The sequence below is a fragment of the Cryptomeria japonica genome, chromosome 1, assembly GCF_030272615.1.
Source record: "Cryptomeria japonica chromosome 1, Sugi_1.0, whole genome shotgun sequence".
Taxonomy (NCBI): Eukaryota; Viridiplantae; Streptophyta; class Pinopsida; order Cupressales; family Cupressaceae; genus Cryptomeria; species Cryptomeria japonica.
The window spans coordinates 406093172-406120738 of record NC_081405.1 but is presented as its reverse complement, the minus strand read 5'-3'; the positions used below and the strand labels follow the sequence as shown (position 1 = coordinate 406120738).

Below are 27567 nucleotides of genomic sequence, written 5' to 3'. Positions count from 1 at the left end.
CAAGCATCTGTTCATAAAGTGGACAAAATGGAAGTCATTGCATGTTTCGGCTCAGGGAGCCTCTTGAGGGCTTATAGTTTTATGGAATCCTAAGACAGTAAGTGCAGAAATAGTAAGCACAGGTAATAACTGGCAGTTATTGAATATACAAAAAAACTTATTTGTCTTTCAAGTTATTTAATGTTTATAGACCCACTGCTACACATGACAAAAAAAGGCTCTAGGATACAATAACAGTAGCTATTAATCAACTTGCAGATCATAACAATATTTTTTTGGGGGGGGGGAATTCAATGCTATTGTCTCCCTTCAAGAAAAAAGAGGGGGTATTTGTCCTCCACTAAGGACTATTGAAGATTTTGTGAGCTTCATTTCTGACAATGTATTATCAGATATAGTGCCAAAGAAGGGCCTTTTTACATGGACAAATAGAAGAAAGAACTTTTCACAAATAGCTGAGAGGCTAGATAGATTTCTCATTTCTCAATAGTGGTTGTTACAAAGTTATCAATTTGAATTTGAGATTCTCTCTCACATTTCTTCAGACCATTATGCTATATCACTTAGTATTTCCCCAAAGTCATCACTTTGTGTGCATCGGCCTTCTTTCAAGTTTGAAAGGATGTGGTTCAGACATCCTCATTTTCTCCCTCTCCTTTGTCAATGGTGGTTGAGTGCACCATATCACAATGGTAACAAAATGTGTCAACTTTACAAGAAAATGCAGCATGTTAAGTCCCAAATCAAAGTATGGAATGTGATTGTTTTTAAGAATATTTTCCATTAAAAAGAAGTGGAAAAAGAATTAGCAGAAATTCAGGATCATATTATTATGCATTGCATGGATAATGCCACGTATGATAAGAAAAAACAGCAACAAAAAACATGGGAGGAGTTGTGTAAGCAAGAGGAAGCTTATTGGTGGCAAAAATCTAGGGAACTTTGGTTGAAAGAAGGAGATAGGAACACAAAATAATTTCATGCATCAACAAAAGCAAAGAGAGCAACCCCTTCAATAGACAAATGCACAGGAAATACAAGATGAGAGTAAATTTTTTGAGAAAATTTGTTAGCTCCACCTCTTGCTAGTAATAGTCATTTGGCATCTAGTGAGCAAGAAGTATTAGATGTTATCCCAACTATTATCACCCATCATGACAATGAGGATCTCATGAAACCATTTACTTTAGAAGAAGTCACAGATTGGTGTTTTCACATGCCCCAAATAAAGCTCCAGGTCATGATGGGTTTACAGCCCGTTTCTTTCAAAAGTGTTGGGATGTTATAGGTTTTGATTTATTGGTAGCACTTAAAGAATCAAGAAGTACTTCAGTCCTGAAGATGTTTAATGTCACTAATGTAGCAGTTTTGCCCAAGGTAAGAGACCCAAAAACATTTGCAGAGTTCAAGCCTATCTCTTTGTGTAATATAATTTATAAAATCTTTACTAAGGCCATCTATCTAAGACTGCAAAAACTAATTCCAAAAGTTATATCGTTAGAACAAGGGGGCTTTGTTCCAAGAAGCGAAACTGTGGAAGGGGCTTTAGTTGCACATGAAGTTTTCCATTTTGTCCAAACATCCCAAATGCCATCTTTTATTGCTAAGCTTGACATGATGAAAGCCTATGATAAGGTAAATTGGACTTTTCTTTTAAAAGTTCTTCACAAGTTTGGATTCTTTGAAAAATGGTGCAAGTGGATTAGAGCATGTATCTTGGGAGCATACTTCTCAATTATTATCAATGGGACACCTTCAGGCTTTTTTGCAGTTACTCGAGGAGTTTGGCAAGGAGATCCCTTGTCCCCTTTTCTATTCATCATTATGGCAGAAGCACTTAGTAGATTAATCAGATTTAATAATGAAAAGGGCACTTGGCAAGGTATTCACATTCCTAATACCTCCATTTCAATCACACATACACTATTTGCAGATGCCACTCTTTTGTATGGTAAATCTACTATAGCAGAGGCCAATCAGATTAAGAAAGTTTTGGAGTTATATACATCAGTTTTAGGATAAAAAATAAATGCACATAAATCAAAGGTATTTATTTTCAACACAAGATTTGTTGTTAGCAGAAAGATCATTAAAATTTTGGGATTTAAATTAGAAGATTTACCTTCTTCTTATTTAGGTATTTCTTTCTTTACGGGGGCTAATAAATCATCTTATTGGGAAAATGTTCTTGAGAGGATTAAATCTAGATTTTCATCTTGGCGAGTTAGATGGTTGTCTCTCTCAGGCCACATTCTTCTTATCAAAACTGTTTTAGCCTCCACACCTAATTACTATATCTCTATCCTTAAGGCTCCAAAATCAGTTATTGTGCAGATTGAAAAAATCATTAGAAGCTTTTTGTGGACAGGTAATTTATCCCAAGAAAAGAAAATTCCATTAATACCTCTTACTAATATGTCACATAGAAAGGATATGGGTGGAGTAGGTCTGCATGATCTCACCAAGCGAAATAAGGCATTTGGAGGAAAGTTGGTTTGAAAAATGTACTCCAAGCCTAATGCTAAATGGTGTCAAATCATGCAAGCTAAATATTTAGATTCTTCTAATAGTTTGAGAATCCTCACCATTGCTAACCCACCAAATGGTTCTGCAATGTGGAACTTCATGATGTCTTCCAGAGAAGTGGTGACCACATATATTACTTGACAAGTAAATAATGGGGAGACAATTCATTTTTGGAATGACTCATGGAATGGACACCCTCCATTAGTGCAGTCTCAATGATTTCAAGTAGTAATTCCTATTCTCACACATGCATGGGGTGAGAAACTCATTGATTAGATCAATGGAATTGAATTACATTCAAGGAAGGCCAATTGGAAAGACCTCTCACATGTTTTTACTGATGACAACCAACAATAGATGTTAAAAAAGCTTTTGGCTCAAAGAATTGTATTTCTCTCAAACAAATTTGATTTCTGGGATCCATTTAAAGGTGTATTTTTAGTTAAAAATGGATATGCAGCTTTGCAACACATGATGGATTAGCATCAGAAACAAAGAGCATATATTTTTTGTTGGAACAACAAAGTCATGCCCAAAGCAAGTTGTTTCTCTTGGTTGGTGATTCAAAAAAAAGATCTTAACTAGTGACAGACTAGTCAAGTTGCAAATATCGCAACCATCTCCTTGTGTTTTGTGTAATAAGGAAAGTGAAACTATTGATCACTTGTTCGTTCAATGTCCATTTTCTCAACAATGTTGGTTCTTCATTTTGAACAAATTGCAAATCCCATTGCCTTTACTGAACACACTATGGGACGTGTTTCAATCATGGCCTATTTGTTTAGCTCCTCCATGTTTTTTTGCATTTGACACATTATTCCAGCGATAGTCATATGGTCCATTTGGTTGGAAAGGAATAAAAGAATCTTTAGGAAAGCGACTTTGACTATTGATAAAGTTTTGGAAGTGGGCAATTTTTCAATATTTTCGTCATGGGATAATTCCATTATCAAGAATTGGAAGCATATTTTATCACCATCTACTACTAGTCTATCATCTTCTGGTAATCCAAATAAGGTTGATAGGTCCCATATTTCATGGCAGCCTCTACATCGAAATTTTGTCAAAATCAATTTTGATGGATCATCAAGAGGGAATCCAGGTGACTCAGGAGCTGGAGTTTGTATTAGGAGTCATTTGGGTAATTTAAAAGCATTCAAATCTTTTGTCCTGCCTCCAAGAACTAACAACATGACAGAGGCACGAGCATTATTGGAAGGATTGATCCTTGTGAAGAAATTGAGCTACTCAAAAGTTCATGTGGAAGGGGACTCTTCTGTTGTTATTAATGTGTGTAAACAAAGGAAAACATTTAACTGGAAGATTAATTATATCTTGGGACGAGTTTGGGCTTTGTTGGACTCATTTGAAGCACTCCATATTTCGCACACGTATAGGGAAGGTAACAAGTTAGCGAACAGACTTGCAAATATGGGTTGTGATGGGCTTGAAATTGAGTCGATAAAGGATGGACATGATCTAAATAAATTTCCTATATTGAAAGGCATATTTTGCGGGGAGATTCCAAGTGTGACGAGATAAGGTAATCGTCATAATTAATCATCTCTTTATTAGGATATCGTGCTAATGACTATACCTGCAGGAACGAATGTGGCTCACATTTAATTGCCTATTTATACGGTTGCATGTGTGATTTGTCTCAAATATGTCATTCGTCGCCATTGTATGCATGATTTATAACTTTGGCTCATGCGAAAAATGATTTATATCCTTGGCTCGTATTTGGCAAATTTTTCACATGTTAACACTACTTGCAAGCATTTATAATTTTCGAAATCGAAACACAAGTGGATGGTCTCGCTTTTAAGCATCATATTGTTTCATTCATTTATTTAAAAGGCATTCTTATTTCATGAGCTAAGCAGGTTTTGAGCAAAAAACAAGTTAGAAAGAGTGGAAAAAACAGGGGACAATATTGTTGTTTGAAGGAGTAATGCAGATGGACACCATATGCGCAATTTGTCATAGAGAGCACATGGAATACATGCCGCACAATTACAGAGTGTAGTTAGCGGTAGAAGAATGGGAGCGGCCTTTCTCAGAGCACATCACAGATGAACTTCTTAGACAGGTCTTTCACATTGAGTCATACCAAGTCAGGAAGAGTATTAAGCGAGTGATTGGTGAAGAAGTCTTGTTTAGCTCAGGCAAGAAGGGTTTCCCATCACAGCTAATTTCAATTTTCTTGTGTAATGCGTTTGATTTACTTCAATCTCTTTCAATGCTTGAGTTAATTGTTGCCAAGGTTGTCAAGGATGTGTTTCTACCTAGTAATAAACTCATGTTAGCAGTCCAACCATATGATTTATGGGAGGGTAATGCACACATTGGGGGTATTTTCCAGCAGCATTTTCTTCTAACTAGGCATGTTTTCTTGTCAATGTATGGCAACATCAAACACACATTGGAGATGCAAAGCTTTTCATATATCCAAAGTGCTTTGGATAGGCATCATAGAGTAATTGGGCATGAGATGACTGCCTCAATAAAAAAGAAGATTAATGCATTGCTAATTTTCATGAATGTGGAATTTACTGAGGTGAATCCCCAACCACAACCATTAGTACCCAATTTAAATGTTTCTACAGGGGTTGATTTAGCGTAGGGTTCTAATGAAGTTGCAGGATCCTCTCAAATTCAAGTTGTTGTTGATAGGGGCTTGTTGCAAAAGCAACAAGATGAAAGTGTTCAACTAATGGATGAATAGGGCAGAAGGCGGAAGTTGTTTTTGTGCTCAGTTTTGATGACTATAAACATGGACAATCCATGACTAAGATTGCAGATGGTGGACTGGTTGCCAACTTATTTGTATTTGTACAAGCTTTAACTGTTTATGGGGTTAAACATTTTTGGATTGTAATGTGTATAAGACCTTCATGTTGTCTTGTAGCCAATTGCAAAAATTGGTAATCTTGGCTTTGTAACAAGAAAAGGATATTTATATCATTAGATTAGTAGTGTTAGGTTAGTAATAGTATCTAATTAAGTGATTTTGATTGTAATCAAAGCTATAATCGGAGGATTTCTTTTTATGGTTCTTTCCTATCGGTATGCTTCTCGAACCAGATTTTGTATCGTATTACTATATTAATATATATATGTGGCTCGCCACTTTGCTTAAAAAATAAAAATAAAAATTGAAAGTTCAAAAAACACAACTCTAAAACATTATAAAGTTGGAGTTCACTAAAATTAAATGATGATGCATTAAAAATGAGACTTTGTTGAACACAACTGAAAAACAAGTTTGAAAATTAATAATTTTCTAAAATTGGCTTTAAATCAATAAAAATGAAGATTTGTAAAAGTTAATGAAAAATTAAGTTTCAAAAAACACAACTAAAAAACATTCTAAAATTTGAGTACACCAAAATCGAGTGATGATGCATTAAAATGAGAGTTTTTAAAAAAAAAACCGAAACAAAAAGCTTAAAGATCACCAATTTTCTAAAGATAGCTAGCTCTAAATCAATAAAAAATGAAGATTCATGAAAGTCAATCGAAAATAAAGTTTCAAAAAACACAACAATAAAAAAATTTATAATTGTAATTCACCAAAATCGAGTGATGGTGCATTAAAAATGAAGATTTGTCGAACACAATCGAAACACAAGCTTAAAAATCAACAGTTTTCTATAGATGGCTATAAATCAATAAAAATAAAGTCAATAGAAAATTAAGGTTCAAAAAACACAACTATAAAACATTCTAAAATTGTAGTTCACCAAAATCGAGTGATGATGCATTAAAAATGAGAGTTTATTGAACACAACCAAAACACAAGTGTTAAAATTAACAATTTCCCATAAGTGGCTATAAATCAGCTAAAAATGAGTATTCGTGAAAGTCAACAGAAAATTAAAGTTCAAAAAAAAACCTATAAAACATTGTAAAATCGTAGTTCACTAAAATGAGTGATGATGCATTAAAAATGAAAGTTTGTTAGAACACAACCAAAATACAAACTTAAAAATCAGCAGTTTTCTAATAAAGATGGTTATAAATCAATAAAAAATGAAGAATTGTGGAAGTCAATAGAAAATTAAAGTTCAAAAATCACAATTAAAATACATTCTAAAAAATTTCACCATAATCGAGTGATGATGCAAAGGTGGCATGCTAAAAGAGTATTTGGAAATAACTAGTGTAAGCCTACATTGGTGGTCACAATAGTCTTCTACATAAGTTACTTTGTGAGCAATAAGTTCACAAAAATTTCACCTAGGTTGTATAATAAATGTCACTGAAATTATTTCCTAATATAATTTCCTTCTTGTGTTTGCAAAGTATTGGTTTGTAGTTTTATGTTTATGTTTTAGAGCCCAAGTTTATTGAAGTAATGCAAAGACTCATGGTTGAGATATTTATGTCAAATAATCACTAATGTTGATGTGTCTTTTCAAAATAAAGAATGAACCCTCCCAAAAACTATAAAGCATGCCTATTAGGTGTTGTATGTTTTTTGATAAGTTTAGTAAAACCATGTAATATCCATCCATGCCTTGGAACGTGGATTCTGGAAGATACCATCTAAAGGCAATGGATAAAAAAACAAGTTATTTCCTCATTATAACAAATTTTGCAAAATGTCAATTATGTATGGGTAGCATTCTAAAAATAACTAATGAGGTTCATAGACATAGATGAAAGCTTAAACATCATCAAGTCTATAAGCTTCAATTATAAACAAGATTTCTAACGAAGATTTTTTAGTTCTCACATCTATGGGAAGGTTTAACATTATTATGTCAACATAAAATCAAAAACTTTCCTACAAAAAACTAGGGTAGAAGTTGAAATTGTAGTTGGAATTGTACTTGAAATTATTTGTATATACAAGCATCTTATACCTAGTTGGTTTGAACAAAGAGGATAGATTGTATAAATCTTTGTATATAAAAGCATCTTATACCTAATTGGTTTGAACAAAAAGGATAATATTGTTAGCTAGGTAGCATGCATGAATTCAATTCCATACATTTTGCATAGGCTTCCAAGGCAAATAACCCTTCAACAAACAAAAAAAAAACTAAAAAACTAAAAAACTAAAATCCAAATTCTTCCAATGCTTTCATTGGACATCTATTGGTTGTTGGCCCTTTCAACTCGCTGGGAAATGGAAAGCAACCTTTCTTTAATATTTTCTAAAAGATCTATATATTATCTCTATAAAAGTGATTCGTCAACATTGGCTTGTGCTTGACTATTATGTAGAGCTTTAAGAGTATGAATAAAACTTGTCATATAATAATTGAATTTCTATCCCATTGACTCGTGTTACCCATGAAGCAAATAAACTAGGGAGATATGGAGATATGGTGGTTGTATTAGCATTACAATTGTTGTTAAGGCCTTCCTAAGAAATGCTATATTACAAGGGATAATAAAATATATTCTTTGCTCTTATAGTTTTATTGTCTTCAGTTCAAATCTTGAGGGTGGCCAATATATAGCTTATGAGAATGTACTTTTGCTACCAACCCAAAATTGATTCATATGACTTACATATCGTGGGTGTGTCTTAAGTATGTTATTAATTCAGGGGAAGCAAGACAAGTGTCAACACCTTCCTATATTATTACTTCCTTCGCTTCATATACTCCAATGCCCGTATCAATTAAAACAAGTTAATCTCGTGACGAATAGAATGGTTGGATGGAAACTATTTCAAAATTGGATTGTCGTAACAATCAATTTAATGGAATTCAATTAAATGATATTAGTTTGTGCCTCGGGTATGGAATTACAACTATTCGTCCAAGTATTAAGTGATGAACATCTAGTCACCTCTAACGGGTGTTGATATACAAAATATATATCATCAGTGGCATCCTCATGAATTCGCAAAATCATATTTTTCCTGAGATTTACATCTGAATGGTTGTCAAATTCTCTTAGTTAACGTGGTTGGTGCTACATTGGTGCTACAAAATCTATCTTATGTGATAGAGTTATACTTGGTGTATATAATGAGGTGTTGAACCTTCTACCAGTGCTCAAGTTACAACATCAGTGAAATTCAACTAGAGAGAAAAGTTTACATCTATTAGCTTTTTGTATTTTTGCAATGTTTTGACAGTTTCATCAGGTTGAATTTATTGCCTTTGTGATACTATCCAACTTTTTCCTCTCTTTTGTGGGTGGTGCAATTAAGCAACGATTTCCATGTCAATGAAGTTAAATAGTGTATTTTCTCCAAAATCTGCTTGGAATAAAATGTTGTGTACAGTACTAAAAGTATTTAAGTGAAAGCACTAATTGTTTGGCAAAGTAACTACGTTCATTCTGGTCATCGACCTCTTAAATATCTTTAAGCATAGACTAAATTGAACCGAAAGCAGTAGAAATAAATAGGTTTTCCTCGACAATTTCATTTGGTAATCAAACAGAGGAAAATGTTCGAATTTGGCACACATAATCTCTAGGAAGAAAAATTATTCATTTGTGCTTGAGTTATCAGACCAGTTTGGATTCAGGTCCAGGGGTTCTGGTTACAAAAACATAAAAAAAAATTATAATTGTATTTACCTCAATATTAAAAGCTGTAACCACCTCTCAGTGGACATCATCAAGAGCTCTATTTCATGCTATTCTTAGGTAGGGGCATCGAGGATAATATCTAGTGAAAAAGCAGAAAAAATAGAAATTTTAAAAATAAATGCAGTGTACTCTTACAAGGTGCACAAAAATAAAACATGTTTTTTTTTTTAAACGTGAAGCCAATATTATTGCTTTCAAAACTCAAATGCAGATGGCAACAGTCCAAGATTCCTAAAAAGATAAGCCATAAAATCCAATAGCAGCCGCACAATCCCCAAAACTTCGACTAAAAGAAAAAAAGTGAAAGCAGCATACATACTTAAAACAGCAGCAGCACCGACAATAATAACACCATCTAATATATACACTCATTAGTCAGCATTGTATGGAGAAGTAGAAGAACGGGAAGCCTCAGGGAATGATTGCTTATATACTGTTCATCTTCCTACCTGTAAAGGCATCATTTGTACAAGTTCTCCACCATTAACATGTTTTATTTATTCTTTCTATGAAATATGATTAGAAAGATAAAAATTTATGTGCAAAGAAAAAGTAAAAATTTATAATATAAACAAAAATAAACAATTAGATGGTTGCAGTTCACAAAAGTTTCAACCTTCCATGGGTTTTGGACTCCAAAGTCCACACCCACTGAGGACTGAACCGTGAACCCAGGCTGGGAATGAACTGGACCCAGATCTGGAGGTTTTTCTGAGGGAACTAGTAACTTGTATTTGCTCAAGAAATATATACGGGGAGAATCATGTCAAAGATGAATATCAAGGGAAGAATCTCAATGATCGTTGCATGAGGCACAAGGTGCATATTTTGAGATCAAACAATACTACTTCCTCAAAGGAGGGCTGTTTTCAATGGAGAAGATGCATTTTACATGTGATGAAAGCATGATATTAAAGAAAAACTCATACCTCCAAATTAGTTGGCCACTTAGTGACAGTTTCTGACATAATCCATCCATCTTACAAGAGGCATTCACTTTCAATCTCTACTAGTAATAGAAATAAAAATAATAGATAGCAAATACATATATAACAAAGCTACCAAATAAAGAAGTTACAACCAAAGTCAATTCATTTCTATACACACCTTTTTCTGTACCTGAATGAGGATAAAGATGCCAAATATGTCATGAAAGTAATCGTTATTAGCAGTTGACCTCAAGAAGAGAAGCTGCCATTTATGCCTAAGAAACTAGGTTATGAAGGAGAAACCCACTCTTCTACCAATTATTGAGATTGAGTAGCTAGCTATCCTCACTAAACAATATCAGAGGCATTATTGTTGCCTCTACCAATGACATTATTGAAGAAAAATTAATTACATACAAAAATGGGCGGCTAAAACAGATTATTGCCGTCAATATGCATTGAACGCCGAATTTCGAATAGCAGCATTGCACGATAATATATTTCTTAATATATTGCAATACTGCCAGTTAGTATGTAAAAGTCATCAAAATATTTGTTGCAGCCAAGGCCCTCAATTAGAACAAGCTAGTCAGAGGGTACATGATTTGAAATAAATTCCCTGCACAATATCTTTGTCAGTCAATTTGTATTAGAAAGAATGAAATAAGATTTTGGAACCTATATATATGAATGCAGTATTTTCTATCATTCAGTCAAAGACCCCACTAAAAATTACAGATGAAAAAATTATGCTTAACAGATGAAAAAATTACGCTTATGGTGGAGCTTAAGGCTAAAACTCTGCTGTCACTTTTCGAAACTTAGCCAGGTGCTCAAATATTTAGTTCTCCTAGAAATTCAGAGAGCCTGATGTGAAAAACAAAATAGATTTGTATCAGAAATTAGTTCAAAATTAACACAACTCTTCTCTGTAGACATGCAACCAAAGTGTTAAAATTTGGGCTACTAGTATACCCAATTTTAATTCACTTATTTGTGAATTCATATACAGACCTAACATTTTTTGCAATCACTGTACTTCCATCAGCAGTGCCAAGATGCCGAAGCTTTACCTCTTCTAGTCTTCCATCTTTGTGTGCATGCTGAAACCGCACAATTAAATGTATTAAATAATCACATAAACAAATTTATATAGGTAAATAATGTAGACAGTAAATTTATTATAGAGTGAAATTCTAAAGCACTACACAGATTTCAGACTAATAAGACTTTAAAAAACTATAAAAAAAAATATGCCAGCTGTCAGATCTATAAACACATCTTCAAGCTAGTATTATATGTGATAGTTTACTAAAAAGGAAGACAAAATATGGTTTCCCGATTCCTGAATAACAAATGTAAATTTTCTTTCTCTATTCATTTTCTGCGTATTTTGAGCATGGTCATGCCTCCTGTGTCTCTATTTAATAATTTATAGTCCGTGTTCAATGTGTTTTTTTGGACTTCTTATTTATATTCAGTGTTCAGAGTTTTCTTTTGTATTTTCTGCTTTTGTGTGTAATTTGTGCTGGGTCGGGGAGAAAAGGATGGAGGGGCAAGGGCAGGGATGACCTGAAGCTTTTCAAATGAAGAATCTGAAGGGCATGATATTTGAAGAAAGTTGAGTAAGATTTAGAGAATTCAGTTTTTTGCTTAGAATATTTTTCATTTGTTCAGTGTTTAAGTAAATGAGTAAGAAGTCATTTATTTCTTACAATTTATTCATTTTTGGGTTAACACTCAGATTTTAGTTATCTTTTATTTGATGTTTTACCATTGGTATTTCTCAAAACAAGTATCATCCGTTGAGAGAAATCAATTAATGGGCCTATTACTGTTTCTCTTGACAATCTGTCTTCTTGGAGAACCATACTCTGTTTGACGGGAAGAATTCCTCCCTCAATTTCTCAGCTATCCAAGTTGACAGAAGAATAAGACTTGTTCTACTCGTTTCAAGCTCCTCACAAGGGTGCAACTATAAATTTTGAGAAAGGAGAGAGAAACAAACATATATCATCTGTACTTTTTAATTGTTCTTCTCATCCATTAGCAATAAATGCAAGTTACTTTTACTGAGAAGTTTATGTGAGTAGTAGATCTCCAGTACTTGAGAGCAGCCAAGTCATGTGATTCTGCAGTCTTCTGTTCCTCATCATATCCTCGTATACAATAAATAAACAAAGCAATATTTACAGCCATTATAAGGTGAGACAATCATAACTCATTTCTTTTAGATTGCTTAAATAATGTTTCCCCAAATTAATCTTCAAATGCTAAAACTGTGACATAGGCTGTACCCAGGTGTCTAGACTATAATTGTTCTTCATTGTTTTGGACCTGCTGAGGACCTCAATGATATAGAGAGAACCAACAGATTGAATGCAAGCCAGCTATTATTATTGCCATTATTCATGGATTTCACTGCCACCCAAACCTTGCAGATAAGGCTTTATCATAGGCCTCATAAGTTTCAACACAAACATATAAGAATATAGCCAAAGTGCATATAATTTTGAAGGTTTTAATGTTTAGCAGTGCCATGTAATACACAATGCACATTAAAAAATGATTTATTCATTTTTTTCACCTTTTGACCACTATTTGTAAACAAATTAGCATTTGTCTTTTAAAGCACCTTTTCCTTCTACACATTGTTGCATGAACTATCCTGCACTGACAGCATTTCAGACCTTAAAATATTTCAACAAACATTCTCAAATACTTCAACAATTTGGAGCTGCCAGCATCATTGTTCTTCTCTCCTACCTGTTGTTTTGTTTATACTGTTAGAGTGGTGTTTCTCTTATATTGGTTGAGCTGGAAATCATTATTTTATAGTGCAAGACCTGATGCATCTTTTTCTATTTGCTCCTGGACACGTACCTAAAGATCGGTGTGTTTGATTTGAGACTAATGTCTTTTTCAACAGCATTATTATAAAGTAGAAAACACTGTGAGACAATTGTAATTTCTACAAAAGTTGCCGCTTTATTTTAGACTGTCTTATAAATCAAAAAGCTTTGATTGCAGCAGACTTAGATGTACACATAAATAGAATATACTGCATAGAAGCAAAACCAGTCACGATTTTTCTCTCTTAAAACTGCCATATTTTTCTGAAATTGTGGGCAATGACTTTGACTGTTCGTTCTCCCTTCCATTGCATTTAAACCGCAATAAAATATCATGCCCTACCATTTTCTTCTGTTAGGGTTTTTCAGGGCTTCTGAGGCTTCCAGCTATCTTTGACCAATGCTTGCTCGACCGATGGTGATTTTAACATATGATGTGGTCACGTGACTTTAAATAAATAATTTACTATGCTTTATGAGGTCTATTATTTTTATTTAGTTATGATTTATATGGCAATGGTTTATTTTATATTATATATACACACATACATTAGTCATTTAATATTTAACAATTTTATGTATTATTATTATTTAATATTTAAATGTTTTATTATTAGAAGTTTGGAATAAAAATTTTAATTTCAAATTTTAAATCGATTAACTTTAAATGTGAATTAAATTTTAATATTATTTTGTATTTTTTTAAATTTAATATTCAATTTAAAATTATTAAATATTTGAAATTCAAATTTTATATTTATTTTTTCTGCATTAATTTAATTTATACAGGCATACCCATGAGTACCCAAAGGCACTACACCCCAAAAAGTAACAACAAAAACAATTTTTAAGATCCTTTTGAAGATTGACGAAGATTGAAGACACTTATTATTTGTGATTGTCAATTTTGTAATTGTAATGATTTTCATTTGAATTGTGACCTTAGGCATATAAATATGTCATTTAACACAATACTGAGATTTTGAACTATCAAATGGCATTTAATTTTTAACTTTATTACTACCATTTTGGCATTTGGCATTGATCACTGATGAAATATCATACTATCAAATTTATTTAGTTTTACAATTCTGTATATTTCTTTAAAAATATTGTGTTTCTCCATATCCCGTGTACTGGCAACTTAGTTATATTATTATATTATACTATGATTTGACTATAAATTAAAAATATGCAGAAAGACCCGAAATTCAAATACTAGATTATATATTTTTACATTATAATACTATATATATAATTATAGATTATATATTTTTACATTATAATACTATATATATAATTATTATTATAATAAATTTATAATTATTTTATTATAATTAAATATGTTTAATTATATTATTATTATAATATTACATTTTTTTAAATCCATTTGTTTTCAAAAAAATCTCATACTTTTGGTTTGCCGATTTTCTCCCCCAAACAATTTTTGCTGCCATGGTGTCAACATTTGCGTGGTTTAAAATCTGCAGGTTTTCTATGAAATGTTAACATACATTAGAAAAGTTGTGTTCCTATAATTGGTTTTCTCTTCCAAAACCAACAGATTTCACAGCAAAAAATTCAGACAACCTGCGCTTGATCTACACTGAGAATTTCAATGGTTAGTCATCAGGTTCCTCAAAAGCCTCAAAAACACCCACTTACCTGATTCATAGAAGCTAATAGGGAGAAATGAAATTCAAAATTCGAAGCTACAGTCAATCCCTGGGAATAAAAATCTGCTATTAAGAATCACCCAGATTAAAAAAGCCTGAAAACAATAAGATATGAACCCATATCCTTTTTGCTCCTTTCTCAAACTGTTCCATATTGGGATTGGTGTATGATATATAAAAGAAGGCGGGGCTTAAGATTCTACCAAATATTCACTCCACAAGCTTGTATATATAAAAAAATAAAATATGAGGTAATCATGACTGCAGGGCCATTTCCACTATCAACTAGCTCTTTTGATAAACATCCCATACAATCACTATATAGTAATCACATCACTGTTTAAACTAATTTTCTTCAAAAAACCAAAACACCTGCTGTTGGGTTATACTTTTACTTGATTAAGGACAGGTATTGGCACTCATTAATAGGACAAGCACAAGGCAGGTCAGGTCACATCAAACTCACTACTACCAAGATCTAATTACCTACTGTTCGCTGTGCTGCTCTTCTCTGAACACAAACCATTTCAAAATATTACAGCAAATGTCAAGGAATTGGATTTTCAACTTACAAAGAAAAAATTTTAACTCTTTATTGGCAGAGTCAACACCACCACATGTTTAGTTGATTGCATGAAGAAAAGGATCATTTTCAGTTGCCTTGCAACTCAAATTGACATCTTTGTATAACAATTTGCATGAACTACGTGCAATAAATTTGGCTTTTATGATATGTTTTGGGGCCGACTAGTTTGAAATTTTGGAAGATTTAAACATCTTATTCTGGGTACAATTTCTAATTCTGTTGGAGATATTCCTCGCATACGATGAATTGGCTTCACTTTAATCATATGCAAAGTAAGATTTTCTCTACTATCTGTTTGTGTTTTGAAGTTTGACAATCATTTTTTTTTGTGAAATTTTATTTTGAAGCTTAGCATTCCATTTCTTTATGTACACACATACATACACGTATGTGTCTACATGCACGTGTATCAGTGCATGTGTGTGTGTAGTTGTTCATGTATATGTGCGCTTATATGTGTATATGTGTATGTATATGTATTACACATGTATGTAGATATATTCAATAACCTTAGTGTTATAGAACTTTGGCATTCATTTTGTGTTTATATGTGTATGTGTACGACTACGTGTATGTGTACATGTATGTATAAACCCTACACACACATATATAGGTGTGTGACATATATATATATATATAGCATTGTCCATGATTTCTCCTCCCTGAGGGTTCAACTGATGTCTGCAATCCACACAGTATTGTCCATGATTTCTCCTCCCTGAGGGTTCAACTGAAGACTGCAATCCACACAGTATTGTCCATGATTTCTCCTCCCTGAGGGTTCAACTGAAGACTACCATCCGCAAACATTCTTTCCTTGGATGAATCATTCTCTTCATTCTCCAGTGCAACCTGAAACAACAGACTAGGCTGCTCCTGTATTGCAGTTCATTGGTACTGTTGTTCCAAAGAGTCGGAACATCCACCGGCCAAGAAAGTTGAAGCTGGTTGACACTGAAACTTGAGTTGCAGGAATCACTGTTGAAACAAGAAGGACCATTATGCTATTCGTAATACATGCCCTACATGCTCAGAGGCACCGACTCTGTTGCTGGAATACTGACCTAGGAAATCCTCAACATACAGACTGGATGAAGTTAAAAAACAGCTTGCAAAAGAAATGTGTAATTTGAAATTTTATAGCAACCAAACAGGCTATACCTTATAAAAACAACTGGTTCCAAAAGGACATGTTCCATTTCCAAAGTCAAAATGCCTGCAATCGATGGAACTGAAAGCAAAACAGTGTCAGGAAATGATAAAATCTCAAGTAATGACTGGGAAAGTATCAACTTCTTGCACACATGCTAAAAACATCTAGTTCAGAATAGAATTTTTTTCCAACCCTATATAGAAAGAATTGGAAAATTCAAGAGATAGAACAATGAGACCAACAAAATGACTGCAATAAGATTCTACAGGAAAGTACAGAATGAAAATAAGTTGGTTGCAATCTAAATATCTAAAGTTTCTCCAGCATAATCCCAAGCAGATATAATCCATAGCAGAAGAATACTTGAAGAGAGAACAAGTTTGAATTCACTGCCTTCTAAACGATCACTAGCATCCAAGAAGACATTTAGATACTAAAACTTAATATGGCCCACCATTCTTAAGTATTTCAAAACATCCTTCAACTGAAAAAGAAATAAACATTACCGGAGCTTATTTTTGTAGTTATTAATGATCTCTTGTTTCTCCTCTTGGCTTGAGTACCAAATCACACTTGGAGTGACAAAATGAGAGAGCTTTCGACAAATAGGACAAGCTCGTAGTACAGAGTTCACATCCATTCCAGGGACTGGAGTATTCCCTCGCCAGCTGCGTATGCAGGATATACAGAAGGGATGGTCACACTCTGACAGAATGCCAAATTTACGCTCAGCAGGTGTTGATTTTGTTAGCACCCGATCCAAGCATACACTACATTCAATCTCTTGACTGTGCCGTAATGCTTCTAAACGCTTCTGATTACGCTGGCATTGTTTGATATGTTCCTCTCTTTCTACTGTTCTGTATGGATGTAAGCAGTGCTTACCACAGGTAGCACATAGATCTCCATGAACATGAGGGCAGTTGTCACCACGAGGGCATTTCCCAGCAGCAGCAAATGAACATATTGGCTGGTCATCACCATCTAAAGTTTTTGTTGCAAATTCAATTGCTGAAGTTGAAGACTCGTCCTGTAAACCAGGTGTCCAGACATTTCCCACAGGAGGAAAATAAGGCTTACTCAGAGCTGAAAGATCTCCAGTGTTCCAGCCAACTGGAATATTCTGAGTCAATGTCAAACCACTATGTATAGTAGTTCGATTAAGCTCTGCTTCATATCCTATACGAGAACTTGGTGACAAAGAAAGAATGCTTTGAGGACGTGAAACCTTAACATGATCATATCTGCATCGACTTCCATAAGAGCACACTCCTCGCTGGTAGAAGGTGCACACCTGCAAGCATTGATCACCCAAGAAATACAATCATTAGTTTCACAAACCAATATAACACACGAGCACACAACCAAGAACCTAGATAGATTTTTAAATTTATCATGAATGCTTTTTCCTTTTGTTAATGATTTTCAGGACTTACATTGTTTGACTGATCCTTCCAATCATGTGAGAATTCACAGTGCTCACCTTTGAGGCATGCACCGTGCATAAAATACTTGCATAAACTCCTGTTACACACAACGTAGCATCAAAACAAAAAATTTATTGAAACAAGAACAAAACTGTGATAACTTTAACAAATCACAGTCAAGAGTCCTCTACTTGCAATGGAATTACCATAAGAAAAGGCAATACAGTGCATGTTGCTTCTCTTAGAGAACTAAGAAAACTATACAAGCAAAACCTAAAGCATTTCAAATGCAAATTTTTAGAGAGGACCCAACAGAGATATTTTAGAGTCAAAAGCTGATGGCAAGCAATTTCAGTGAAACACTAATCCCTCAAAAGGACACGTCATTAGCATTTTTTTGAGTTGCATCCAAAGGAAATAAATTTACAGATACAAAATACGGTGCATTTTAACTTTTTAGATAGCCAAGGAGATTTAAAGGGTTATTTGAAGTATGATGATTTCTTATTATTGATAAATAAGAGCTTCATGGGTTACTGGCATTGACAGGGGCCCTAATGGAATGGATTGAAAGAAAACAGAAAACAAAGAACATACCTCAAGTAAAATTTTCAGTAAAAGCATTTTTGGGGTTATTTTCCGTACGCCAGTTGAGCAAGAAGAAACTTTTAAGCATAAAAAATCAAAAACCAGGAATAAAACATGGTTAGTTTTGCCTGGCATCAAAACCGTGTTGGGACCGCTTGATTTGTTTTTTTATGGAAACTGGTCCTTTGACTGAACCCAGCATTTTTCAAATAATCCACCAAAGAACTGTGGGTAGTTCAATATTCTACCAGTCAAAAAATGGCTTCCATTCACTAATTAATACTTTGTTCTCAATTTGTGCTTTCTTTAAAACAGTTTTTCATTCCATGATCAAATAATGCCATAGAACAGGTGAACACAAGATTTTGCAGGTCAAGGAATCAAAGGATTCTCAGAATAAAACAATTAGGACATATTATAGGACACATGATTTCTGTTACTTTTATTTTTCCATATTCCTTCTGACCTTCTGACCATAGTCAAAGAGAGGGGAACCAGGTCATAATGTAGCCTCATAAGCTAACTGTGTTTTCAAGTTTTGTTTTATATCTTAACTTGTAAATGGTGCTTGATGGAGAATTTGAGTATAGGCTCAAAGACAATTTACAATTTGTAACTCGCAACATTGAACAAGTTACATTTTTGTTTCTTATGTTGTTTCTAAATCTGGGCAGTATATTTGGCATGAAATAACAAAACAGTTTTCTTTTACCTAATTTTATGAATATTTCAGCATTTTTTAGTTTTCCGAGTTTTTATCATCTGTTTCTCATTTTAGACCCAAGTAATTGAATTCCATTTACACTTTCAGTTTGCGGCATCAATTCCATGTAATTGGAATGCTGTTATATGCTTCTAAGCTTTCAAAGATGCTGGAACATTGGAAAAATTAGCATCCCTAGAGAAGATGGAAGGAAAATTGGTGAAATGATAAACATTGAAAAGGCCACTATGCAAAGCCCTCTGGCTTTATGTGTGACTGAATTAGGAAAGTCTTTGTCTAAACCTATCCCTTAGCCTATCAGTGTAAATAATTTGATGGGAACATGAATACAAAATCTAACATCATAAATGTCTTCTAGTTTGATGTTATGGCTGACATCAAACTGATTACCTGGATCAAAGATCGCCTCAAGTAAAATGTCTGTCAAAAAGATGTTGAAACTTAAAGCATAATATTCTAAACAGGATAAGTAGAAATAAAGAAACAATAATTGATTTTTGCAATTGGCAAAAGACATAATGGTGCCAAAAGCATCACAACTTCTATCAAATTAATAATGGACTGAAATTAACAAGACATTATATTTTTATTTAATTAATAAATTAATTAAAAAGGAGCTGGAAAACAAAAACCCTACTACATTTTTTCCAGGCTATGTGCTGTGACTAGGGGAGGAGGGGATAGATGAGATGGAGCATTATAAGAAAATTGGTTGGTAGATTTAGCTCTCCTAACCTTATCTCCTAGGCTTAAATAAATGGATGTTGCCGACATGGCAGCCATTTTTTGTAAGCTCCAGTTGTTATTTACTCTATATGCAAGGGTTTTCTGTAGTTGCTTGTGACTTTCTGGAGAACAAGAACAAGTTACTATAGAAAGATCCATGGTTTTGGGACTCTACAACTTTGTTCTTGAAGCCATGGTTTCCAGGTATCAATCCTTGTTCAGAAAGTTTCGAGATTATTCCAATCTAGGTAAGAATTCTCAACCTTCCTCTTCATTTTTGGTTGTCTTCCACCTTGATAAATATTGGTGATACTCTAGGAGAGTTTTTATCTATTTCTCCAAAATACCCAAAGACATAAATTGATGGTGACAGCAAGGATTCTAGTTTAAATGGATTTCTAAAATGGTCTTCCAGAAGAAATAGATCTGAAAGTTGGTAAGAATATCTGAAAGCAACCCTTAAGAGTATGAAAAGTACCATTTTTTACAGCTGAGATTATTTTCAGGTCACTCATAAGGCAGAGGAATTATGTACGAAACCCAAAATCCTTCAGGCCAAACAGAGCTTGGTGGAATGATGCCACCCCTCAATATTATTTGGCTGGATGTTCGTTAGTCTCTTCCCAGAATAGTCAGCAAGATAATAAGGTAATATAGTAACCTTAAAATGAGTTTGGGGTTAAGGATCAAGAAGGATCAAAGGCCAATCAGGTGTGTCCTCAAGCCGGAAATCATAAAGGTAAAGTGCTGCCTCAAGTTATTGGGAAAACATTTTAGTGGCAAGGAAATGAATTGAGAGTAAATCTTAAATTTGTTAGCTCTTTCTTATGCTAATTCAGATGATCACTCAGAGTTGCCTTGAAACAAATATCTTGATCCTTTGCTGTATGGAGATGATTCTACATCAGAAGTAGGGTCATTTAGCGATAATGGGATTGAAGATGATGAGATTCTCTCCACAAGAATGTGCATGGGCAATGGTTGAAAACAATAAAGCAAAAGCACAAAGGAATGTCTTTAAAAATGGTTTCAAGATTACTTTTCAAACAAAAACAAGTGACGGATAAGCTTATCTGGTGGTTTATAATTGGAATTTCTGAGGTAAGCAATTTCATGTTGTATTGTTTCTACAATGCATTTTTTTTTTTGATGTGTAATATCCCCTTTTGGGATTGTTCTGAATCGTGCCCTTGTAAATATCAAAATCTGCTAATTTTCTTGGATGGTTCCTCCAATTCCCCTTCTCAATTGAATTAATCTCTTCTTTATAATTTCATTTGTGGGAAGTGTCACCTATTCATAAGAAATAAGTCATCACTCTTCATTGCTGCCCTTTGAGAATAATTAATTAATCTTCAAATTAATCTCCCTTGGATGTCCTCCTCAAATGAGACTTTCTCCTTTTTATATCCTCCAATGTGAGGGAGAGGTCACACCTCTTCATCATGTATGCCCCTTTGGCAAGAGACACACCCTTCCCACCATTAGCACCCTTTGAAAGAGTGCAACTCTTCATTATTTCTGCCTTTTGAAAGGAACACAACCTTTCACATTCAGATCTGCACTTCTTATTTATATCAGATCTGCACTTCTGATTCCCCAAATTATCCCCTCAAATGAGGTTCTCTTCTCCCATTTATATCTCATGTTTGAGGGAGTCACAACTTTCCATTTCATGTCTTTGACCATTCATTAACTTAATTAAAATTTAATTATATTTAATTGTATTCTTTTATATTTTTATTTTTATTTTATTATTATCATTTACCATTAAATTGTATTTCAAAGTGGGGGCATTACAGCCTGCCCCACTCAAGATTGCTTGTCTTCAAGCAATGATCAATTTAACTAAATTTCCTCAATGCAAGGATTCCTAGCTAACCCCTGAAGATTTGTAATCTTAAAACAAGTTCTCTCATCAATTGTAATTGTAAGAACCACAGAAGCAATAATCTGCAAAAAATCGCAATTATACCTGATTAATCCTTAATCCTTGAGCCAGCCGATTTATTCCACAAAAAAATCCCAATTCACAAAAAAAACATTGACCAATTGTTGACTTAATTTTCAATGATTTTTTCCATTTAAATCACATTAAAATCATGTTAAAAACACCAAAAAAAGGCAAAAACAGTGAAAAAAATCATTGTAAAAACTTACAAAACCCTAGAAAAACTTGTGAAATTACTGAATTGCTTAGAAATAGGGTTGATCTGAGACGGAATCAAAGTCAATGTGGAATCAATGTTGAAAAGTTTTGTTATTTTGTCCATTTTCGGGGGGTTCATCATTCCCCACACTTCACTTGTTCAAACCCACAAGCTCAACAACCTAACAAAGTCAGAAAGCCCACGAGCTCAATGGCCCAGTAGGGGTTTGTACCTTGGTGGTTGCCTCACCAATGGAGTGTTTCTACCACAACACTAAACGTCTGAAGACATATATAATATATATATAGATATAGATAAATGAATTTAAATTTATAATTGATATAGTTAACTAGAACTTGTCTCTACCTAAAAAAGTAGTTGCAAGCTAGGTTTTGAAAACTAGTGGCTTGCTAATCTTTTAGTTCAGCTAAACAAATGCCTTTTGTTGAATTCTACCCCATATAAAAGACTTACCAATTGCCATCAGGGAATATAAAGCATTGCAACTGTGGAATATGATTTGATAAGCTTTCACAAATATTAAACTACCCCTAGAATCACAATGAAAGTCTTGGATCACTTCAAAATAGCTTCCACTTTTACTAAATTCCTAACAATAGCTAGATCTCTGTCTGGTTAACTTGATCTCAGCTACTTCATAGACTCAGCTAATCTTTGATCTCAGACTTAGACAACTATTTGGTGTATTTGGTGACTGCCACTGCCTTTAAAAAAGTTAAATGAATATTTGCCTATGTAATCAGCAATATGAATATAAACAACAAAAATCTATTTTCTACAATTCATGGGTTAAACTCTAGTTTATTTACTCTCTATATCTCTATGCTATGGAAATGGCCTTAAGTAAAAAAAAAAAGTAGTTTGTCTATTTTTCTACAATTTTTTAAAATCCAATTTTTTACCCACTTTTCAAAAAAAATCTTATACTTTTGGTTTGCTTCCTCAAACGATTTTGTTGATATGATATAAAGCATTGCAATTGTGGAATATGATTTGATAAGCTTTCTAAAATATTGAATCAACCCTACAAAACTCCTTGCCTCAATCACAATGAAATTCTTGGATCACTTCAAAATGGCTTCCACTTTTACTATTTGTATGTTAACTTTGATCTCAGTTACTTCATAGACTTAGTTAATGTTTTATCTCAAACTTAGACAACTATTTGGTGTATTTGGTGACTGTCCTCTTAAAAAGTTGACTGAATATTTGCCTATGTAATCAGCAATATGAATATAAACAACAAAAAATTATTTTTTACAATTCATGGGTTAAACTCTATTTTATTTGCTCTTTATATCTCTATGCTATGCAAATGCACTTAAGTTATTTAAAAAAATAGTTTTTGTCTCTTTTTCTACAATTTTTTATGTTTTTTTTAAATCAAATTTTTTGCCGATTTTTTCAAAAAAATCTTGTACTTTTGGTTTGTTGATTTTTTTCTCAAACTATTTTTGCTACTACGGTAAGAACTATGTTTGGTTGTTTCCTTGAGACAACAAAGGTGAAATCTTCATTCATTGAGACGAGGATTAGAAACATGACACACATGTAAGATCTTAATTGCAATACTCTTTCCTAAAAAAATTCATCTTTCTAGGTCAACAAAAAAATAGAATTCACAATGATAGAAATCAGTAATCATATATATTCATGTAGTAGATATGTCCAACACTGAGTATACACATAAAACACGGAGCATACACATGAAAACACAAAGTAGACACATGAATATATTCAGATACAAGCATACACATGTAGATATAGTTTACTTGGTCCACAAGAAGTGGGAACATCCAACCAGAACCAGATCCATCCCTTGGGCCAATCAATCTATCATTTTACCTATGAGAGGCAGGAGCATCCAACCAAGACCAGAGCCATCTCTCGGAGTAACCAATCCACAAGAGGCAGGAGCATCCAACCAAGACCAAAACCATCTGTTGGGCCAATTCATTTCATCCACAAGAGGCAAGAGCGTTCTTGGGCCAATTCACTTTATCCACAAGAGGCAGGAGAGTCCAACCAAGACCAGAACCATCTCTTGGGCCAATTCACTTTATCCACAAGAAGCAGGAGCGTCCAACCAAGACCAGAACCATCTCTTGGGCCAATTCACTTTATCCACAAGAGGCAAGAGCATCCAACCGGGACTAGAACCATCTCTTGGGGTAATCATTACTCCATAATTAACTATAAATCTCTTCCACAAATCTGCTATAGTCTTCCATAATCTGATCATAATATTGTTATAAAGTATCCACAATCTCTTCTCAAAAGTCTGTTACCAACTCTTCATATACTTCACCTTAGATCTCCATAATATTCTCTCTTAATCTAGTGTATATATTATATACTTGATTTTCTTCTTTGCACAATACACGTATGTTTTAAGTTTTTAACAATCTCTCCTATTGTCTTGCCATTGTCATTTAGTTGTTGCCATATTTTGGACAGAGTTAATACATCCCTTCTCATTGATTAGAATGCATAAACGATTTATCCTTACCCTACAGGCTGGCAAGAACCTGGCTCTGATACCACTTGTAATGTCCCCTTTTGGGATTGCCCTGAATCTTGCCCTTGTAAAAATCAAAATCTGCTAATTTTCACCCTTATTAATTCTGATATTAGATATTGATCCATTGACTTTCTTGTCTTCTTTGATCTTATGGATGGTTCCTCCAATTCCCCTTCTCAATTGAATTAATCTCTTCTTTATATTTTCATTTGTGGGAAGTCACACCTATTCATAAGAAATGAGCCATCACTCTTCATTGCTGCCCTTTGAGAATAATAAATTATTCTTCAAATTGATCTCCCTTGGATGTCCTCCTCAAATGAGAGACTCCTTTTTATATCCTCCAATGTGAGGGAGAGGTCACACCTCTTCATCATGTATGCCCCTTTGGCAAGAGACACGCCCTTTCCACCATTAGCACCCTTTAAAAGAGTGCAACTCTTCATCATTTCCGCCTTTTGAAAGGAACACAACCTTCACATTCAGATCTGCACTTCTTATTTATATCAGATCTGCACTTCTGATTCCCCAAATTATCCCCTCAAATGAGGTTCTCTTCTCCCTTTTACATCTCATGTTTGAGGGAGTCACAACTTTTCATTTCATGTCTTTGACCATTCATTAACTTAATTAAAACTTAATTATATTTAATTGTATTCTTTTATATTTTTATTTTTATTTTATTGTTATCATTAAATTGTATTTCAAAGTGAGGACATTACAAGATGTTTTTGGGAAGTTTTGCTTTATGTGATTTGACATTTATAACCTTTTCATTTTCTCTTTATAGGCCTTTTAGGTTTGCTACTTTTGTAATGAGCTTTCTATTTCATGGGCAGGGGCCCCTATACAACCCAGCTATTTTAACTAAAAAACAATGGACTGAAGATATAGAGAAGACTAGAAAGCTGGATGCTACAGAGACATCCTTGTAACATTCTGGCTGAAAATTGTGATGTATAAGATGCCTAACACCAGAATGCAAGGACAGGTTTAGGAAGGTAATACTAAAGGTAGAAAAACTGAGGATTCCAAATCTAGCCAATCAGAAAAGTTTCAATAAATTTTATGGCCTCGAAACAAATAGAGAATGAGATGCAATCCTTTCAAATCCTTGAACCAAGTGTGTACCAGGCAAGAAAAGGGTCCTATGAAGTAGCTCCAAAATCATTGACTCCTCTACTATAATGCACTACTAGACAAAAGAAAATCAAGTTAGGAGCAAGAAAAGTAACGCATTAAAAATATATTTGGAGAATCAAACACAAAAAGGTCCTCAACAAGAGATGACTATTCTTGAAGCATCAGAAGTGTCAATGCCATTACGAAAAATAGTGTATATGGCAGCAAATCCATGACATAAATTCAGATATATCACTCATTCAAAAAATTGAGCTCATAAGGAGGTATCTAGATTAGAATCTCTGTAATAAATTTATGAATTGAGAAGCTGTTGTAGAAAAGAGCACCACTGGGCCTTTGGCTGTCTTGTGCTGTCTTGTGAAATCACTATATTTTTCAACGTACAAAAATTGGTCCACGTAGCAACTGTATCAATATTATTCACAAAGATCTCACAGGAGATGTCCTTTTCATACTCAAATGTTCACAGCCCATAAAAAAAATTTTAAAAACCAAAAATATTGGGAGGAATTTGAATATTTAGGAATTAGACATGAGGATGGACACTACATCACTGGTAACTTCAACCTATTTTAAAATCCCCAGACAAGACTTAAAGTACGGAAAAGGTGACTCAAGTGGATTCCAGTTATTCTTTACCAAATTGGGTCTCCCTGATGTGGAACCCATTTGAAGGGTTAGTTACCTAGAGAAACAAAAGATATAGTGATCAGTTAATTGATAAGAAATTGAACCACTTTTTACCCAGCCTGAAATGAATCCCCATAGGCCTGAAATTTACTTAGGGTCATCCTCATTGCAGGATCAGATTTAGCCCATTTTCCTCCCTCTGTGGGAAGCCTCGGATGGTTCCTCAACCCAGGCTTTGAAGGAGAACTCAAATCCTGGAAAACTGATGCAAATGGATCAGGACAACCTTGCTGATACAAAAACTGAAAAATTTGGAAAGAGAAGCAAATAAATGGAACAGAAACTTTTGAAACAAATTTTCAAGACAAACACAAGCTCCAATGAGACTTGAAGTCACTGTCTCATAGGAGCTGATGGGATGAGAAAATAAATTAGTAGGACATAATGGGGGATCTTGGCATAATCATGCATATGAAAGAAATATAATGAAAGAAGTCTAGACTGGAAGGGCTAAAAGAGGGAGACATGAAAACCAAAGTCCTTCATGTGTCAACTATTTTTGGGAAAAATGGGAACAAAATCATTGAAGTAACTACATCCTTGAGAGCCAACATCATTTAAGCGGGAGGATTTATATCCCTCTAAAGCCATATATTTAAACAGGGGGATTGAGATCCCTCTAAAGCCATATGGGTTAGTATTCTACAACTATTTCAGATTCAAAAACTGACATTATGGCCAAAGTATCAAAGGAAAGACTGATTGTCTTCAATACAGCCTAATGAATTCCAACCACATTTCTTGGTGTGAATTGAGAATGGGGACAAACCATAATAATGGGAAAGCTCAGGCCAGCTTCACTACCTGAGCAACCTCTGAAGGTCAGCGCTTATGTACCCTATTTTAACACCATCCTAAACTAGTATTCACAAGACAAGAAAACATATCAAAGAAGTCAAGTGTTTAAAAGAAATACATAAACATTAAAAGAGGCAATGAGCCAGAATAAAGAGCAAAAAATTCTGCTAAACATAAATCGAAATACAAAAGAACACAAGCTACAAAGAATGCAAAATCATAAACTCAAAGGGTAAGAAGAGATTTAGCAAAGCAACATGAACATCAGATGTCCAAATTATACACTTAATCTGTTACATCCCCAAATTTTGTTTAGTATTTCATTCCAACTCTGAATGGTTTTTACTTTTAGCTTTCATATTATAAAGGTAGAATTACTATGAATTTGGATGAATCGTCATTAATGATGTGTTATGATGTCAATTTGGTTTCTAATGTGTTTTGAAACTCACAATGAAAGACAGATTAAATTGTTCATTTTGGAATGAATTTGAAA

At 33.8% G+C, this 27567-nt stretch overlaps 1 protein-coding gene across 6 annotated transcripts in view; it reads right to left on the bottom strand.

Moving 5' to 3' along the window:
• Positions 1 to 10109: 10109 nt before the first annotated feature.
• Positions 10110 to 27567, bottom strand: part of LOC131065664 (E3 ubiquitin-protein ligase makorin) — a 64392-nt gene continuing 46934 nt past the window's right edge. For 3 of the 6 annotated variants that reach the window (XM_058000265.2, XM_058000253.2, XM_058000257.2), the window contains exons 2-7: positions 17720 to 17807; positions 16790 to 17577; positions 16292 to 16361; positions 11031 to 11119; positions 10790 to 10883; positions 10110 to 10635 (exon numbers count right to left, since the gene is read on the bottom strand). In XM_058000265.2, the coding sequence (XP_057856248.1) occupies positions 10850 to 10883; positions 11031 to 11119; positions 16292 to 16361; positions 16790 to 17577; positions 17720 to 17807 (1069 nt within the window). In that variant the 3' untranslated portion in view covers positions 10110 to 10635; positions 10790 to 10849. Of the gene's footprint in view, positions 10636 to 10774; positions 10884 to 11030; positions 11120 to 13211; positions 16195 to 16291; positions 16362 to 16789; positions 17578 to 17719; positions 17808 to 27567 lie in introns of those variants that run through there. The other 3 variants (XM_058000262.2, XM_058000271.2, XM_058000267.2) reach the window with 3 other exon arrangements.